The sequence below is a fragment of the Carassius carassius genome, chromosome 27 (genome assembly GCF_963082965.1).
Source record: "Carassius carassius chromosome 27, fCarCar2.1, whole genome shotgun sequence".
NCBI lineage: Eukaryota > Metazoa > Chordata > Actinopteri > Cypriniformes > Cyprinidae > Carassius > Carassius carassius.
The window spans coordinates 28441361-28458689 of record NC_081781.1 but is presented as its reverse complement, the minus strand read 5'-3'; the positions used below and the strand labels follow the sequence as shown (position 1 = coordinate 28458689).

At 38.2% G+C, this 17329-nt stretch overlaps 1 protein-coding gene across 2 annotated transcripts in view; it reads left to right on the top strand.

Annotated features, from left to right (window-relative positions):
- The window catches only part of LOC132107120 (sorting nexin-14-like), a 40874-nt gene extending 24238 nt beyond the window's left edge, over positions 1–16636 (top strand). Inside the window, exons 18-30 of one of the 2 annotated variants that reach the window (XM_059513326.1) lie at positions 3325–3457; positions 5858–6050; positions 6165–6248; positions 6330–6430; positions 6928–7039; positions 9905–9945; positions 12786–12905; positions 13607–13730; positions 14017–14181; positions 15337–15432; positions 15814–15905; positions 16007–16063; positions 16152–16636. In XM_059513326.1, the coding sequence (XP_059369309.1) occupies positions 3325–3457; positions 5858–6050; positions 6165–6248; positions 6330–6430; positions 6928–7039; positions 9905–9945; positions 12786–12905; positions 13607–13730; positions 14017–14181; positions 15337–15432; positions 15814–15905; positions 16007–16063; positions 16152–16193 (1360 nt within the window). In that variant the 3' untranslated portion in view covers positions 16194–16636. Of the gene's footprint in view, positions 1–3324; positions 3458–5857; positions 6051–6164; positions 6249–6329; positions 6431–6927; positions 7040–9904; positions 9946–12785; positions 12906–13606; positions 13739–14016; positions 14182–15336; positions 15433–15813; positions 15906–16006; positions 16064–16151 lie in introns of those variants that run through there. The other variant, XM_059513325.1, reaches the window with a different exon arrangement.
- Positions 16637–17329: the final 693 nt, after the last annotated feature.

Below are 17329 nucleotides of genomic sequence, written 5' to 3'. Positions count from 1 at the left end.
ACATCTATAAAGGGTCTACTTTTTTTTGGATAGAGACATAATAACAACCAAACTTTGTGCACTTATAAAATAAAGATAACAAACAAGGTGTGCTGTTTGCAGCCTTTGTCTGCGCTGATCTTCTTTTACAAACACGTCATTTCAATGAACTGTAACTCCGTGAATACTCAACGAAAATACATGAGAGAGATATCTATAGAAAGCTTTACATGTCTATTTTTAAACTAAACAAGTGCCGCCGAAAACAGATATTCTGTGATAAAGTAATCCATATGAAAACAACGCAATGTCTGTTTTTCAAGTCTCCCTTCATTATTTCTAATGTGACCACGCCCCCGCGCTGAATGCGCTATTCAGATTCAAACTGAAGCGTGTGGCTTGAATACGCCCATAACAGAAGAAAAAGCAGCCTCTCCTACTAATTCTACATCACTGACTGTTTAGCCCCGCCCACCAATTCCACAGCACTGCCTGTTTAGCCCTGCCCACCAATACTACAACACTGCCTGTTTAGCCCAGCCCACCGATTCTACATCACTGCCTGTTTAGCCCAGCCCACCAATTCCACAGCACTGCCTGTTTAGCCCTCCCCACCAATTCCACAGCACTGCCTGTTTAGCCCAGCCCACCAATTCCACATCACTGCCTGTTTAGCCCAGCCCACCGATTCCACAGCACTGCCTGTTTAGCCCTCCCCACCAATTCCACAGCACTGCCTGTTTAGCCCAGCCCACCAATTCCACAGCACTGCCTGTTTAGCCCTCCCCACCAATTCCACAGCACTGCCTGTTTAGCCCAGCCCACCAATTCCACATCACTGCCTGTTTAGCCCAGCCCACCAATTCCACAGCACTGCCTGTTTAGCCCAGCCCACCGATTCTACATCACTGCCTGTTTAGCCCAGCCCACCAATTCTACAGCACTGCCTGTTTAGCCCAGCCCACCGATTCCACAGCACTGCCTGTTTAGCCCAGCTCACCGATTCCACAGCACTGCCTGTTTAGCCCAGCCCACCAATTCCACAGCACTGCCTGTTTAGCCCAGCCCACCAATTCCACAGCACTGCCTGTTTAGCCCAGCCCACCAATTCCACAGCACTGCCTGTTTAGCCCAGCCCAGCAATTCTACAGCACTGCCTGTTTAGCCCCGCCCACCGATTCTACATCACTGCCTGTTTAGCCCCGCCCACCGATTCTACATCACTGCCTGTTTAGCCCCGCCCACCAATTCTACATCACTGCCTGTTTAGCCCCGCCCACCAATTCTACATCACTGCCTGTTTAGCCCAGCCCACCGATTCCACATCACTGCCTGTTTAGCCCTGCCCACCAATTCCACAGCACTGCCTGTTTAGCCCTCCCCACCAATTCCACAGCACTGCCTGTTTAGCCCAGCCCACCAATTCCACATCACTGCCTGTTTAGCCCAGCCCACCAATTCCACAGCACTGCCTGTTTAGCCCAGCCCACCGATTCCACAGCACTGCCTGTTTAGCCCAGCCCACCGATTCCACAGCACTGCCTGTTTAGCCCAGCCCACCAATTCCACAGCACTGCCTGTTTAGCCCAGCCCACCGATTCCACAGCACTGCCTGTTTAGCCCAGCCCACCGATTCCACAGCACTGCCTGTTTAGCCCAGCCCACCAATTCCACATCACTGCCTGTTTAGCCCCGCCCACCAATTCCACAGCACTGCCTGTTTAGCCCAGCCCACCGATTCCACAGCACTGCCTGTTTAGCCCAGCCCAGCAATTCTACAGCACTGCCTGTTTATCCCCGCCCACCGATTCTACATCACTGCCTGTTTAGCCCCGCCCACCGATTCTACATCACTGCCTGTTTAGCCCCGCCCACCAATTCTACATCACTGCCTGTTTAGCTCAGCCCACCAATTCTACAATACTGCCTGTTTAGCTCAGCCCACCAATTCCACAATACTGCCTGTTTAGCCCCGCCCACCGATTCCGCAACACTGCCTGTTTACCCCAGCCCACCGATTCCACAGCACTGCCTGTTTAGCCCAGCCCACCGATTCTACATCACTGCATGTTTAGCCCAGCCCACCGATTCTACATCACTGCATGTTTAGCCCAGCCCACCGATTCTACATCACTGCATGTTTAGCCCAGCCCACCAATTCCACATCACTGCATGTTTAGCCCAGCCCACCGATTCTACATCACTGCATGTTTAGCCCCGCGCACCAATTCCACAGCACTGCCTGTTTAGCCCAGCCCACCGATTCTACATCACTGCATGTTTAGCCCAGCCCACCGATTCTACATCACTGCATGTTTAGCCCAGCCCACCGATTCTACATCACTGCATGTTTAGCCCCGCGCACCAATTCCACAGCACTGCCTGTTTATCCACGCCCACTGATTCACACATGTAGTGTTCTTGAAAGAGCCGAATAAACAGGTCCACGCAGAAACCAAACCACGAAGATGCTCTGAAGACAACAAGACGCTGTGCAGTGCTAAGCTGAGGAAAAACAATCTTTGCGTTCCCTTCCTTGTGATCAGAATTTTAGGAAATAGTGGATTAACTTTATTTGTAATAAAGATCCGGGCCGCGTCAGTAAGAATTTGGTCCTTTGTTCACTTAATTTTACCTCAGGTTCGTTTACAAATGATTAGGGGTGTGCTATATATAACGTCTGCGATAATATCGTACTTTGTTTTAACAATGTGCAATTTGACATTGAGTATTTTGAAAAAAAAAAAAAAAAATTCAAAAGACCCCTACTGAGTGCAGGCTTACATTATGCAAGTCTAGAAATTTCCAGCTGTCCTTTAGTGCTGATGTTTATCCGTTTTGTTCCCATTATCTGTGCTGGCATGCTTATTCGCTTCCCTTTGGCCAGGAATTATATCACTGGCCACAGGTCCCCATTGGTCAATTCCAGAGCCACACCCACTTCTGTCTTAATACGTCGTCCTACAGTATTACCAGCTCTCCCCAGGAAGTAAGTCTGGGGTGGAAGACGTTCCCAGCTTGTTGCTCATCTTAGACCAGTTTGGCTGTATGTCTGTAAAAGCAAAGGTTGTTGTCTTGAGGTAAAACTGGTCCAAGTTCAGCACAGGCAGCAGGATTGATGCATGGGTTTACTGGACTGTCTGCATTGCTTTGCATCGTTTGAGCCTCTATTCATTATGTTCTTGTAAAGGCATTTTGGTATACCCATCATTTCCTGTGATTATGTTTTCGTTTTATTATGTGCCTTGTCAGTGGTTATGCGACTTTGGTGCATTGTAGAATCTTTTTTTAAGGCACACTTTTTGAATTTGTGACAAAACAATAACTGTGTGCTTTTGTGTACAGGAACACGTCAAAGCGTGGCGAGTCCTTTGGGATCAGCCGTATTGGAAGCAAAATAAAAGGGGTGTTTAAGAGTAGCACGATGGAGGGTGCAATGCTACCACAATACGCCATGATTGAAGGAGATGACGACACAGTGAGTTTCAGAATTCAGGTCCCAATTTAGTTTGGGGACCAATTTTCCCTATTAACCACAACTTTAGCCTCAATCAACACTTAATTTACTGCTTATTAATAGTTATGGTGATGCCTACTTCCACAAGCAGTACTCAAAACAAGCAACAGAAAAAGATAAAAGAGTTTAAACAGTTTTTTATTGGGTTTTGTGTTTAAATAATTTCTTTGCATTTTTATTTCTGTCCAAACTGGCTCTGTTTGTGTGTCTGCGCACTGAGATGAGGAAATGCCTCCCCAGTCCCCACTTTTAACATGTATCTGAAAAAGCAACATACGTCGAGCATCTTCTCTTGTAATGTGTAGCGTTTCTAAACCTGTTGTCCAAAGAATATTACAACATGCTTTTACTCCACTACATCAGACAAATGTTTGAAATAACTTCTTTCCTGATCTGATGTGGCTCCTTATCACAGAAGGATGCAGAAATGTATATTTTTCTATACTGAAATGTCGATTAGCAATGAATTATAAATACTGTACGCTTAATTATTATGAAAATACCCGAGGTTGTTATAAGAACAGATAAATTATACATTGTCACAGTCGAGTATTTATGGTCTTAATATTATTTTTGAAAGTCCTCATTCAAAGCGTTTCTGTTCTTTTATTCAGTTACAGCGATAGCAGGATGCTTTTGACCATGTTAGGGATTTCCTGTAGGGGTGGGTGGATCGATCTAAATATCGATAGTATCAATGCCAACACTGGTATTGGTATCGGATCGATACAATTGTAATTGAATTGATATTTTAATTTAAATATCTCTCATCTACTTTCATTATACTTTGCTCGTGTCTTCTACCTCTACAATCCTGAGCAAACGCTGCTTTCACATCCGGGCCCACTTTGCTACTCCTCCCCCTCCTGCTGCTCTGCTGTGATTCGTTGTTGTGTTGTCACGCGACTCACTGACACAATGCGCCGAGGAGCAGCGAACAGATTGAGCGAAGCTGATAGCACATTCAGAAGGGGGGCTCAGGGAATGTAATTTTTACAAGTATATTTGTTCTTTGTTTGTTCTTCAGTAATAATTGTGTGCACTTTATTTCATTTGCTTTTAAAACCAGAAAAAAGGGCTTTTTTTATTTTAAAAGGCTGTGAAGAATTCATTCTACAGTGCCTAATAACTAATAATTTTGTGGACTTCAATACATTAATAAAAAATATTGCCTAAATAATTGATCATTCATCCACCTCAGAAATAATGACATAGACCTACTGCTCTCCCCTACACAAAAGTTTTTTATTTTATTTTTTTAAGTGAAAAGTATTGTATCGGTATTGGCGATACTGACCCTATATGTATTTGGTATCGGATCGATACCAAATTTTGCAGTATCGCCCACCACTAATTTCCTGAAATGTCTTGATCTGTTACTTTCGTGATGCATATGTGGATTTTCTGCACAAAGGCACCCTCAAGCGTCCAGTATGAATGAAACCGACATTAGATGTGTTTATTGAGCTCAATAATGGCCAATCCATAAAAATAATACATCTCTCAAAAGAAATTTAAAGCGAGCATATGATAATCCATGTTTTTCTACAGTGTACAGAAGTGTACTGGAGTGTTTCTTTTTTTATATAGCATTTTAAAACCGCCAAAAATTACAACAATAACAACAACAAAACTGATGTGCCAAACCATCAGAACCAACCTCAAAATGTTGGTTTTGGTTAGAATTAAGGGATCTAAAATATGATCATCGAGAATAAAGTGATAATATGTGCTTAACTGTACTAATAAATGGCCAGTATGCTAATAATGTGCATGAAAATAGGCAACTAGTTAGCAAATAGTAAGAATTGGTCCCTAAACTAAAGTGTTACTAGAATCCATACCTAAATTACAGAACTAATACCAAAATTTAAGTACTCCGTACCAATACCAGTGAAATTTGCTCAAATGAAAGGTGCTCGGTACCAATTTTGGTACAATAGCAAAAACTGCTGAAACTGTTTAAACTAACTATGCGAGAATAATAATACAAAAATTATAATATCAATAATACTTAACAAAAATAAAAAGTTAAAAATAAATTGTTAATGCTAATTATAATAATTATAATTAAATAGTACATTAAAGCATTAAGTAGCAGATTAGTCTGCATTTATGCCATTTTTAACAGAATTGAGTGGATTCTGAAAACTTCTGTTTGGTCATTGCATTCTCGCACTCAGCGGACATATCTGGCTAAAATACTCAATCCTTCAAAAAACATGTTGAGATTGAAACCTTTGACACCCTTCACATATGCAGGCATTTTCATTTCCACTGTTTTTTGAGTTGAACTGAATTCCATCTTGGTGCTGAATCGTTTGAAACGATGACTGAGCATTCGCTGCTCTCTTCGGTCAGGTGGAGGAAGCAGTGATGGTGTTTGAGGATGACTCTCCAGGCCCTGTTGAGGCAGCTGGAACTCCAGGAACCTTGCGCAACCTTGCTGCTTGGACCATCTCGATCCCTTATGTGGATTTTTTTGAGGACGAGGTTAAGAAAGAGCGCACTCCAGTCTTCTGCATCGACGTGGAGCGCCATGACAGAAAGAATGGTGAGTTTCAGAACTAACTTCTCATTTAAATTCCATTTGAATCAACAATTTTTCATTTCAAAGATGTCCTGTGAGAACAGAGCCATTTTGAGAAAGTGCTTATTTGCTTTACAGTGGGGCATGAGCCTGAGGGCTGGTCTGTGTACAGAAGATACCTGGAGTTTTATGTTCTGGAATCTAAACTCACAGAATTTCATGGTAAAGTGGTTTGTTGTCTCTCTCTTTATGACTTCATGTTTATGGACTATTTCTATCTCTAGTTTGTTTTTGTTATTACAGGCCCATTCCAGGATGCTCAACTCCCTTCCAAAAGAATCATTGGACCAAAGAATTATGAATTCTTGTCCTCCAAAAGAAGTGAATTTGAGGAATATTTACAGGTAATTTGTACACTTGCTTCGTTTTATTAGCAAAGAAAAGTCAAACAGCATCAATCTGCCAGAATGTTACTTGAAATCAGGCCTTATAATGTATCAAAATACATTATTAATGTAAATTTAATGTATCACGTTCAAGTTGTTTAGCAGTGTAGGTGTATTATTGAAACTAGTTAAATGCTGAATAGACAGTGAATTAGAGAGAAATATATAATAAAATTAACAGTGGTTTGCTGCATGTATAATGTACTTTATATGTGGAAAGAAATGTGATCTACAGTATTTATATAAAGTAAGACAAAGTTTCCAACTGTGTTAATGAATTTTTGTCAGTTTATGCTTAAACAGTCCTCTGTATGTTCCTGTGTAGTGCATCATCAATACTCTGCTCATCAAAACTGTTTTTTTTTTTTACTTCGGTCTCTTACTATATGTTTAGATTTTTGGTTATGATGACATGATGCATAAAATAATGACATGTATCTGCTTGTTTTCTGAAGAAACTGCTGCATCACCCTGAACTGAGTAACAGTCAGCTGCTGGCAGACTTCCTGTCACCTCACAGCATTGAGTCTCAGTTCAATGACAAAATGCATCTGGATGTCAACCTGGGTAAGTTTACCCTCCCTGAACCACAGCCACATAATCTGCTGAACAACACACAACACATCTGCACATTTGACTTGGTTTTATTAGGCCAATGTCTTCTGTTCTTTTTTTTATATATAATGTAATAATAAAAACATAAAAAAAAAAAATTCTGAACCGGATTAGTGTGTATATGGCTTTCAAGAAATGATTTATTGGTATTATTCCTCACACCATTAGACCACCACTATCAGCCTGAACTGTTCACACATGGCAGGGTTAATCCATGGATTCATGAGTTCAGTTTTGAGATTCCTCAGACCAGGCTGGTTCTGCAGAGTGCTTATGAGCCTTTCTGTCAGCTCACCTCCATAGACATCTCTAATCTAGGCATTTCCACCTGCAGAAGTGCTGCTCACTTGTTTGGCACTAAAGAGTAAACTCTTAAAATGTGTGAAAGTCCCAGGAGGTGTTGTGTAGTTGCTGGTGTTTAGCAGCTGGTCTGGTCTGAGCTCAGTAGCTTTGACAGGAACAGACACCATGCAATAAAACAGTGAATAATGACGGTTTCTGTTCTACCCTGCTAATGTCTATCACACATTTTGTTTTCCTGCCCCACAACTGTTGTGACACTTTTGGTCCAAGAAAATTGCTCAGCAAAAGTTAAGCTGTTAAATTTGAATTTATAGCTCTTTGCACAGTTTACAAATTCCCTTTAAATCCCTGAATCAGAACAAAGAAGCTTCAGTAAACGGATCTTCTCACATGCTTGCTGTGTTTCTCTCTGTTGCTCTTTGGCTTATTTTGGAAAAACTTTATTTCAGTTAATCCTTTTTTATTCTTCCTTTAAAAACCCTTCTTTTATTTGCCCTGGAAAATGTAATTCATTCTAGGTTCTTCAGAGAAAGTGAAGCCTGGTGTTACTTATCAAACTGAAGGGCCATGGATACATGCAGAAGTGCACCTTTTTGTTGTGAACTTATTAGTTAACCCTTCAACTTCTGATTACGATCAGACTGGCATTGCTAATGAAAAAATAGCTGAAAGTATTAAAACAGCAGTTTTTAAATCAGAATCACTGTGCAAATGAATCAATCAGTTGCACTTGCAGAGTTGCAGGCAGATCAAGTCAACTACTTAAATAATATTAGGCAACACAAGTGACTTTGGCCATTAGTGACAGGATGCAGATGTGTCCAGTGACACAACAAAGTACACGTTGTCCCTTTAAGAAAGCTTTTGTACCCCTAAAGGTACAATTTAGCAATTATTTTCGGGCAGTGCAGGAGGTCTTGCATGCATCACTGTGTTTAATGCAGAGGGTTCAAATGACCTTATGCAGACACACTTCTGTGATCAGTTTGTGACCGTGCCTTTCGTAGGAAACTTAAGCAGCTTATCTGTGGTGAATCTAAAATGATGTTGTGTTACAGTGGTCGTTTCTGATGCTAAAGACTGAGTATGTACTGAATGTAACTCAAGTACTTTTTGAGGCATCTATAAGTCATTGACCTAATTTCATTCATTTGTGTCCTAAAGCATTACTATAGAATTCAGGGGATTTGTCACATGCAAGAGTATATTAACTATTTAAACTGCATCTAATGTTACTTAGCCCCTATGTTCACATCTGAAATCTGATATTTATTGAAAGTTGCCCAGGCTGGTGAAGTTTGTAGAATCACTAGATAGTCAGTGGTGAGAAAACCCATAAATCAGTCTGACAACATGAGTTCAACATTGTCTGTGGAGGCCACAGCTGTGGGCATGTTTCTCAGAGAGAAGAGAGGAATTCTTTCAGAAAGATTCAGAGCATAAATGACCAGATTATGATACAGAAATCGCTTTGTTTTTTGTTGAAACATACTTAACCCTTTCATGGATGGTGTCCACATTTTTGGACAGTTAATTTAACTCTATTTAGGGTTCATTTATGATGGAGATTTTTTCTAAACCACTTGAGGGCAGTGACAGTAGATTGACAGCAATATTGTTACAGTGTTACCATCATGCATTCCGAAATATTCATTGCTTGATGACATCATTAATCCAAGATGGCTGACAGTGATAGCCATATGCTAAACGCCCCAGGCAGAACTGTGAAAAACCTTTACACAATGAGGTAAATTGAGGTAAAATATATATATATATATATATATATATATATATATATATATATATATAATAAAATATGATGAAAATTGTTAGTATTTCACAAACTAAAATTAAGAGTAAAATGTAGTTTTTATTCACCAAAAACCAACTATCCATGTATGTGGACGTCATGCAGCAGTGGAGTCAGATTGCATAAAGCCTGATTTCTGTAACCTACTAGTTTATCTTTTTTTTTTAACGTTATAAATTGTCTTAAATTGTAATTAAATAGACATTTAACAAATATACCAAAATAAACAACCATTTAAAATGACATATTAGTGCATTAAATGGCAACTTTACTTTTAAAAGTATTGCAAACCTAAAAAGTTATAATAAGTACTTTGACTTCGTTGAGAAGTCTGAAAGAGCTTATTTTGTTTGCCTTTCCTGTGCATCAGAAGGCTGAAGCATGTGTGTTTAACTTGGAGCAACTCTCCTGCTCTGCTTCATTATCATTATTGAGTTTCTGAAGAGCTTGCCAGAGTGTCCAGCTGAACAGCCTTAATAACAATCCCTTATCCAGTCTGACACAACTTGAGAACATATGTTTGCAATAACAGAGGAAATTCCACTTTAATACTTCGAATTATGTTTTTTTTAACAGAAGGATGCCTAAAATCCCCTTTAGTTCATTCAGAAATGTTTATAAAATATAAAAGTCTTTAAAGCATGGGAAAAGTAGGCTCTAAATATTATGAATTTACTTCATTGAATTTCTGTTTGTCTCTACAGGGAAGATATTTAAGTCTGTGCCAGGAAAACTGATCAAAGAGGTAAGAATTTGGAAGTTGTTTTCTGGATTTTCACTTTTGAGACACAATGAAATCGAAACATACTCTTAATATTACATTTTTACATCCACTTCATGCTGGCTGTCGCTGGTTCAAGCCCAACATGGAGAGGTTTAAAACACAAAAGATAAAAAAAAAAAGTAATCTTTTACCAAAATTTTACTTGATCCCACCCCATAGTTAAAATCTTCCCAATAGTTCGCTCAATAATTTAATCCCAGTTAAGTTCAATAATAATAAATGACAATTGTGACACATGCCGATGTTCTGGATCATAAACTTGGACTTCAGTCTCTCTTCACTTTATTAAAAGTGTGTTCCAGTGGTGTTTCAGTCCACTGCAGTTTACTGATTCAGTATTTATGTTCAGTAGAGAATATTCAGGTAACATTTGACACAAATTATTATCCTAGGAGTTGCCTCCCTGAAACTCGAATGCAGAGTGACAGTAAATGACAGTTATCCCAGCCCGTTCAGGAATGCTGTCAGGCTCGTCTTTTATGTTGCTATTGCCAAACCAGTGATATTAGTTTTTCAGTGCATCTGTACCATTGAGGTCTGCCCTGTGCGAGCTCCCAGAATCACTTTAACGCGTCATTATTCTGCCGTTTGCTTAAGACTGTTTGTTCAACCAAAGGACCGATGCGAGGAGTGTTTGGCTAGTCTCAGCCTCAGACTTCACGCCCACGGACCGTTGGCTAAACGTCTGAAGCAGGGGTACTCAAGTTCAGATGCCAAGGGGGCCACATTTAAACCATATTAAATATGAAGGGCCACAAATTACAACTTGCATAGTAAAACTTTATTTATCACAATATTTAAAGTTTTTACTTATATAGAAATTCAGTTTATTACCTATCTTGCTAGGTAAGTCTTGCTAGTCTATGTTCTATTTAAAGTAATACTGAACATAAAAGAAAAATGTAAATCTGGATAATTTTCTTGTGATATTAATGCAAAAAAAGAGAGTTCATACTCGGAGTATTAAAAAACCTTGCTAGGTAAGTATTGCTAGTCTTTGTCCTATTTAAAGTAGGCTAATACTGAACATGAAAATAAAAAATGTGGAACAAAAAGTGGATTAATAGTTTTCTAGCAATATTAATTATTGTTTCTATTATATAATATATATATATAAGCACTTTCACACACATACGTAGATCCAAAGCAGGTCAAGATTTTTTAAGCACACTGGATTAATGCAGGGTATGTGTCTTTCAGAACACACTTGGTTGTTTGTGGTTCCGTTACCACCACAACCTTAAAGGTACACTCCCCAGTTTTCACATAACTTTTGTTAGCCTTCATGAGCAGATGTTGAGGGGCATTAAATATATGAGGAGCTCTTTTCCAAAATGCAACCATTTCAATAGTTTTCAGGAAAATTACATTTTACCTAGACCCACACATTTTGTGAATATTCAATTTATCCTGTTAAAATGTTGTTGTTTTTTTGCTCAGTCTGAACATGTCGAACAATGATTATTAAATCAAACAACAATATTGTTGATGATAAATTCAAAGTAATTTTTTTCTTTTCAAAACGCTATAAATCCAGAAATTTTTTCCCCAAAACGCTATAAATCCACCCCCCCCCCCCAAATGCTATAAACCTTTTTTTGTTTGCATTTTTTAAAAAGTCTTTTGTCTTATTTTCCGTGTTTGCATTTATGAGGAAAAAACAAAGTTACATGACAGTTCTCCATTATACGGACGTGAGCGCTCTGAAAGCGGCACTCAAAGACTTTCAAACTTTCACTGAGACCTCAAACAGAAAGCACAAACCTTTATCGACAATTGACCCATTGACAATTTGAAAATAAGTTTTGTTTTTCATGCTGTTAAGATGCATATCATCGACTCATTTACACACTGCAGTAGAGATGCGCGGATCAGCTCTAACATCACCTGAATCAGCTGTGAATGTGCGCAGCTCTAAATGCACGAGCTATGCATAAAGCGCCACACACAAAAGTTGCCTGACAGTTTTACCGCTTGTTTTGCTATTGTTGCGCTTAGCAAGTTAATGGTACATTTCAGAGATATCAAGTAGCTATATAAAGTCTCACTAAACACTAAACTAAACATGAATGTTATTTTTTTATTAATCGACCAACGGATTATCATCTGTTGAGTATCTGTGGTCTGAAGCATGTGGCACACAAAAGTAGAAAAACTTCAGGAGTTTTGAAAGTCATCATCAGATTGGTTGAATTATACAAGATTTCTGGGAGATGTGTGTCGCGTTCTTTAACGTTCCGCCTGGAAGCAAAGATAGTTGCCGCCAAACCCCCTCACGAAAGAAGAAACGCGACGAGTGCTTATCAGGATCAACTAAACTCTGAAGTTTTAAAAGTATGTGAAATATTTAAAGTTCGCGGCATAGAATCTTTAAAATACGTCCGAGAGTTTTACACACTGGTCTGTTATTGTGGCGACATTTCCACGCCCGAAACGTGACGCTGAACGAAACGAATGATTGGTTGTTTGATATGTCCGTCAAGCCTCATGAGCGGGCCTTGGCCAATGAAAACTGCCATGAATTCCAGACCTTCAGCCGTCAGTCAGAAGGTCTGACTACACGAGACAACAGTCATTATTTTTGCTGTAGAGTTTGTCTCTTGATTTCTTTAGATTTGATGTATCTTAAGGAATGAAATAACTGTAATTGTTCAACATCAGGTGTAAATATAAATAATATAATAAAATAACTACTCATATTTGCGATTGACTGATGTGTTTGATGTTTTTTTTATACAAAATTTGAAAGAATAGAATGATTTTAATATGACCTGATGCTTATTCTTGCTGATTTTCTCCAGAAAGGACAAAACCTAGAGCCATTCATCCAGTCGTTCTTCAGTTCCTGTGAATCCCCCAAACCCAAACCCAGCAGACCTGAGCTCACCATCCTCAGCCCCACTGCAGAAAATAATAAAAAGGTGTGTTCACTACTCAAAACAGCTCTTAGAAAAATTCGGGTTTTTTTTTTTTTTTTTTTTTTTTTATCTTGTAATGTATTGGAATCCTTTACACTTGAGAATTTGATATGGGCAAAAATTATTTTCTGATTGCTAATCTCTAAAAAGTAAATTTAAAACCATTGTAGCACATGTATATCTTACAAAAACGTCTGAACACATATGCTCAAAACACAATTTTTCATAATTACCTGCACTCTCAATTGAAGATCACTTAGGAGTTTTGTCCCAAGCTTAAAAATGTTTAAGTTTACAGCAAGGGCAGTGAAATGTTTACTCTGTTATATCTTTACATAACTTTACATTTTCTCAGCATTGATAATATTTATATTAGCCTTATTACTGAAAAAAAAAACATGATTTAATTTTTCTTTGGATTTTTATTGAATTTATTAAATTGTGAAATATTGAAGTTTTGAAACCTTCGAAGGTGTAGTTCAAATATATTTTTCGGGCTAAACCTTGTTTAGTGCAGGTGATTGAAAGATGTTCAGTACAAACCGTACTCAGATAATAGTTTTGGAAATCCCATAATTCAAAACGAAAGAAAGAAAGAAAGAAAGAAAGAAAGAAAGAAAGAGAAAGAAAGAAAGAAAGAAATCGAAATGACTATCATGTTGTCTTCAATAATGGAAATAACGTTTCTACTCATACCATTTTAGCTATTCAATGAGCTGTACAAAAACAATGCCAATCTGCCAGAGGGCCTGGAGAGAAAACACAACCAGAACTACTTCATGGAGCTGATGGAGGTTGATGGAGTATATGACTACATGATGTACATAGGCAAGTGATTTATTTATTTTTTTCATCGTAACACTTTAAAAATGTGTTTTTTTTTTGTTTTTTTTTATATGAAATATGATTACTAAAATTAGTAATTACTAAAGTTTCTTTTCAAAGTCTTATTAAAGGAAAGGTTCATAAAACATGAAAATGTACTTGTCTGTTTGGTGTTATTTTTTTGTTTCGGAAGAACACAAAAGTAACAGCTCATTGTGAAAATAAGTGTGTCCAAACCACTGGCTTTTCTCTCCTGAAGTCATGTGACTCGTTTGTTTTCTGGACTCAGGTCGGGTGGTTTTCCATATGCCTGACTGGCTGCATCACTTTCTGAGCGGGGCTCGTATTCTCTTGAAAAGGACACTAGAGGCGTATGTAGGCCATTATTTCCAGTTCAAACTAGAGCAGATCATGCAAGAGCATCGCCTCGTCTCTCTCATCACTCTGTTGCGAGGTTTGTGTGCTCCAACTTTATAAAATCACACATCTTCAAGTTCTTCAATACCTAATACCCATTAAACAACTACTGCATAGACAGAATAGCAGTTTCAACCCCAATTCCAGCAAATACAATACAATTCTCTTAACTTTTATTTAATTGAGATTTCTGAAGTTTTCACTGACCTTACTGTAAATATTAACCCTTTTTGACAGCTACGACAAACTCCAAAGAAAGTTGGTACAGAGGCAAAATAAAAGTGAAAAGGATATAGAATATCCAAGTTAAACTGTTTGGAAATGGTTCACAGTAAGCATCTGAATTGGTAATAGGTCAAGGTATCATGTTTGGGTATATAAGGAGCATCTCAGTTTTTGCAAGCAAAGCTGGATCATGGCTCATCACTTTGTGCCAAATTTCACTAGAGAAGTGTCAAACAAATAAAAAATTGCATTTCTTAATGCAAAATCCCAACCGTACAGGATGTTGTGAAAAGTTTCAGAGAAATCTCAGTCTGTGAAGGGCAAAGCAGGAAAGATCAGGTGAATGTGCATGACCTTGAGCCCTCAGATGGCATTGCACAAGAAACTGTCATGCTGTGATGTTAAATATAGCCACATGGGCTCAGGAGTACTTTGGAAAATCGCTGTCATTGAACACAGAGTGCTGCTTCATCAGGAAAATGCAACTTGAATATCTGTTATTCTCTGAGAAAGCTATACGTCATTCTATGCAGCGATGCTGCCGGGTTCTCTGGATCTCAGATCAGAAAGACAAATTGGAAATTGTTTCTTTTAAGTCATTTCACAAAACGTCCCGACTTTTCTGGAACTGGGGTTGTAGTTTGTTCTTGGATGCATGCCATTAGTACTGTACCTTATCTGACTTATTTCAAGCACTTCCTTCCACTTCACTTAAACATACACTCTCTGACTGCTCAACTCAAGAACTTCCAATACTCAAAATGGATCCAGTTGATCTGCAACCTAATACAAGGGATGTTTCAGACCGCTCTCTATCCCAAAATGCATTAACATTTGTGAAGTCACAGCAGATGGTGCTTAACCCACACAGCTCTAGTGTATGATGAGGGTTTTACATCAATGTGTTTTAGTTTATTGTATGGGTACATTGGTGTTCTTCGACTGATCAGATTCTGCACCTCTGCAGATGCTGTTTTCTGTGAGAGCACAGAGGAACGCTCTCCTGAGGACAAACAGAGACGAGCCAAGCAGACCTTTGAGGAGATGATGAACTACCTGCCAGGTACCTCATAACATCTAATGGAGTATAATTAGCATTTTAAAGGAAGGAGAAACACTTGCCAACACTTTATTTTAAGGTCCAATTCTGTCTATTAACAAACCATTAAGTACGACTTTTGACTCCTAATTTGCTGCTTATTAATAGTAAGTAAGGTAGAATATGTGCTTTATAAGTACTATTAAACAGCCAATATGTTAATCATAGGCATGCTAATAAACAGCTAGTTAATAGTGAGAACTGGTCCGTTTACTAAAGTGTTATCTGCAAATATCGTTGTTCGTTTAATCAGCATATCATGTAGTCTTATCATGTTGACCAAAGTTTTAGATGAACATTGATAGATGAACATTGATAGACTAATTGATGTGTGGTGTTTCCCAGATCTGGTTGGGAAATGTGTTGGTGAGGAAGCAAAGCATGAGGGCGTCAAGATGCTATTCAATGCTATTCAGCAGCCACTGCTCAACAAACAGGTGCAAACACTCATCTAACGTCCTAAAAACGCTCTCACTGTCTGCTAAGTTGCCTTTTCTCCTTCATTGATCTTTTCCATGGATCTCTCATTTGCTCATAGATGACGTACTTGTTGCTTGACATCGCTGTCCAGGAGCTGTTCCCAGAGCTCAGTGAGGTAACGCTCTCCTGAACCATAGTCACACTGTGACCCCGAGCAGATCATCGTGTTATTAATGGAGCTTCTGCTGTTTTGTCTTTTGTAGAATCAGAAGGCAGGTCTCTCCATCTCCACTAAATGGATGTAAAACATTTTCGGACCTAACATCAACATTATAAAGCGTTTATTGCACTACTGAAATACAATTATTTATTGACTTAAATGGGGTTAGTATGCCATGGTTATTCATCGAATCATTGGAAGCCTGCCTTATTTTTACAGTCTAATATTAACAGCATTAAAACGAAAGGTTTGGATCAAGTAGATTATGTGATTCAACATGCATAATGTCATTATCAGCATGATAACATCAGATCAGATGTAAATAAACCATTTTAAACTCTTGGCGGTTTGTGAAGATATTTAAAAAGACAAGATACAGACAAGTAAAAAATAATCTATGACAGAACTGAGACGTTTCACATAGTGTCACAGCAATGTGCAAAATAAAAGTACTGAATTTTTGTTTCTTTTTTTTTGTAAATGTTCTGGCTTTGTGCTCCGTAAATAAAATCTTAATATATCCAGCAACTTTGTCCCTGGTTATGTGTTTTACAATAAATCTTCTTTTTTTTAATATATAACGTATTTAAAATAAATGCTTTATAAAAATATGAATAGCTACCTTAGAAAAAAAAGAGGATGGAGATTTCTTGCCAGACAAACCTCTATCAATAATCATCATCAAGAAACAAATTACAGATAAATAACGTTACCCTTTTTTATAAGAATCTCATGAAAAGATGTACAGTTCATAATTGAGAAGAGAAATATGAAAAGATATTTTGAATAAAGAATATGTCTCTATGAGGATCAAATTATTACTGTAATACAAAACAATTAAAGTCAAAGTGAACTAAATCATACTACCATGACGCATAATGTAAATTTTACTTTTTTATATACATTGCAGTCATGAGAATTTGAGCTTCGAGTTAGCTGAATTATCATGAAATATTACCAAAATATCTTAATGGGCCTAAAAACAAGCTTTTAAAGCAAAAATGGTGTAGTGCAATATGATCTGGACATCTCCGTGAGATTCAGCATAGTATAGCCCCAATGAATTCTATGAATTTTAAAGAGGTAATAGAAAGTGCTTGTAAAGAAGAACCCTATAGAATAAGAACGTGTAAAAAGATGACTGACTTTCTTTGATCCTTTCTACATCACAGTGTTGCCAGTTAATCTGTTAGTTTCTATGACAATAACTAATCTTTGGAT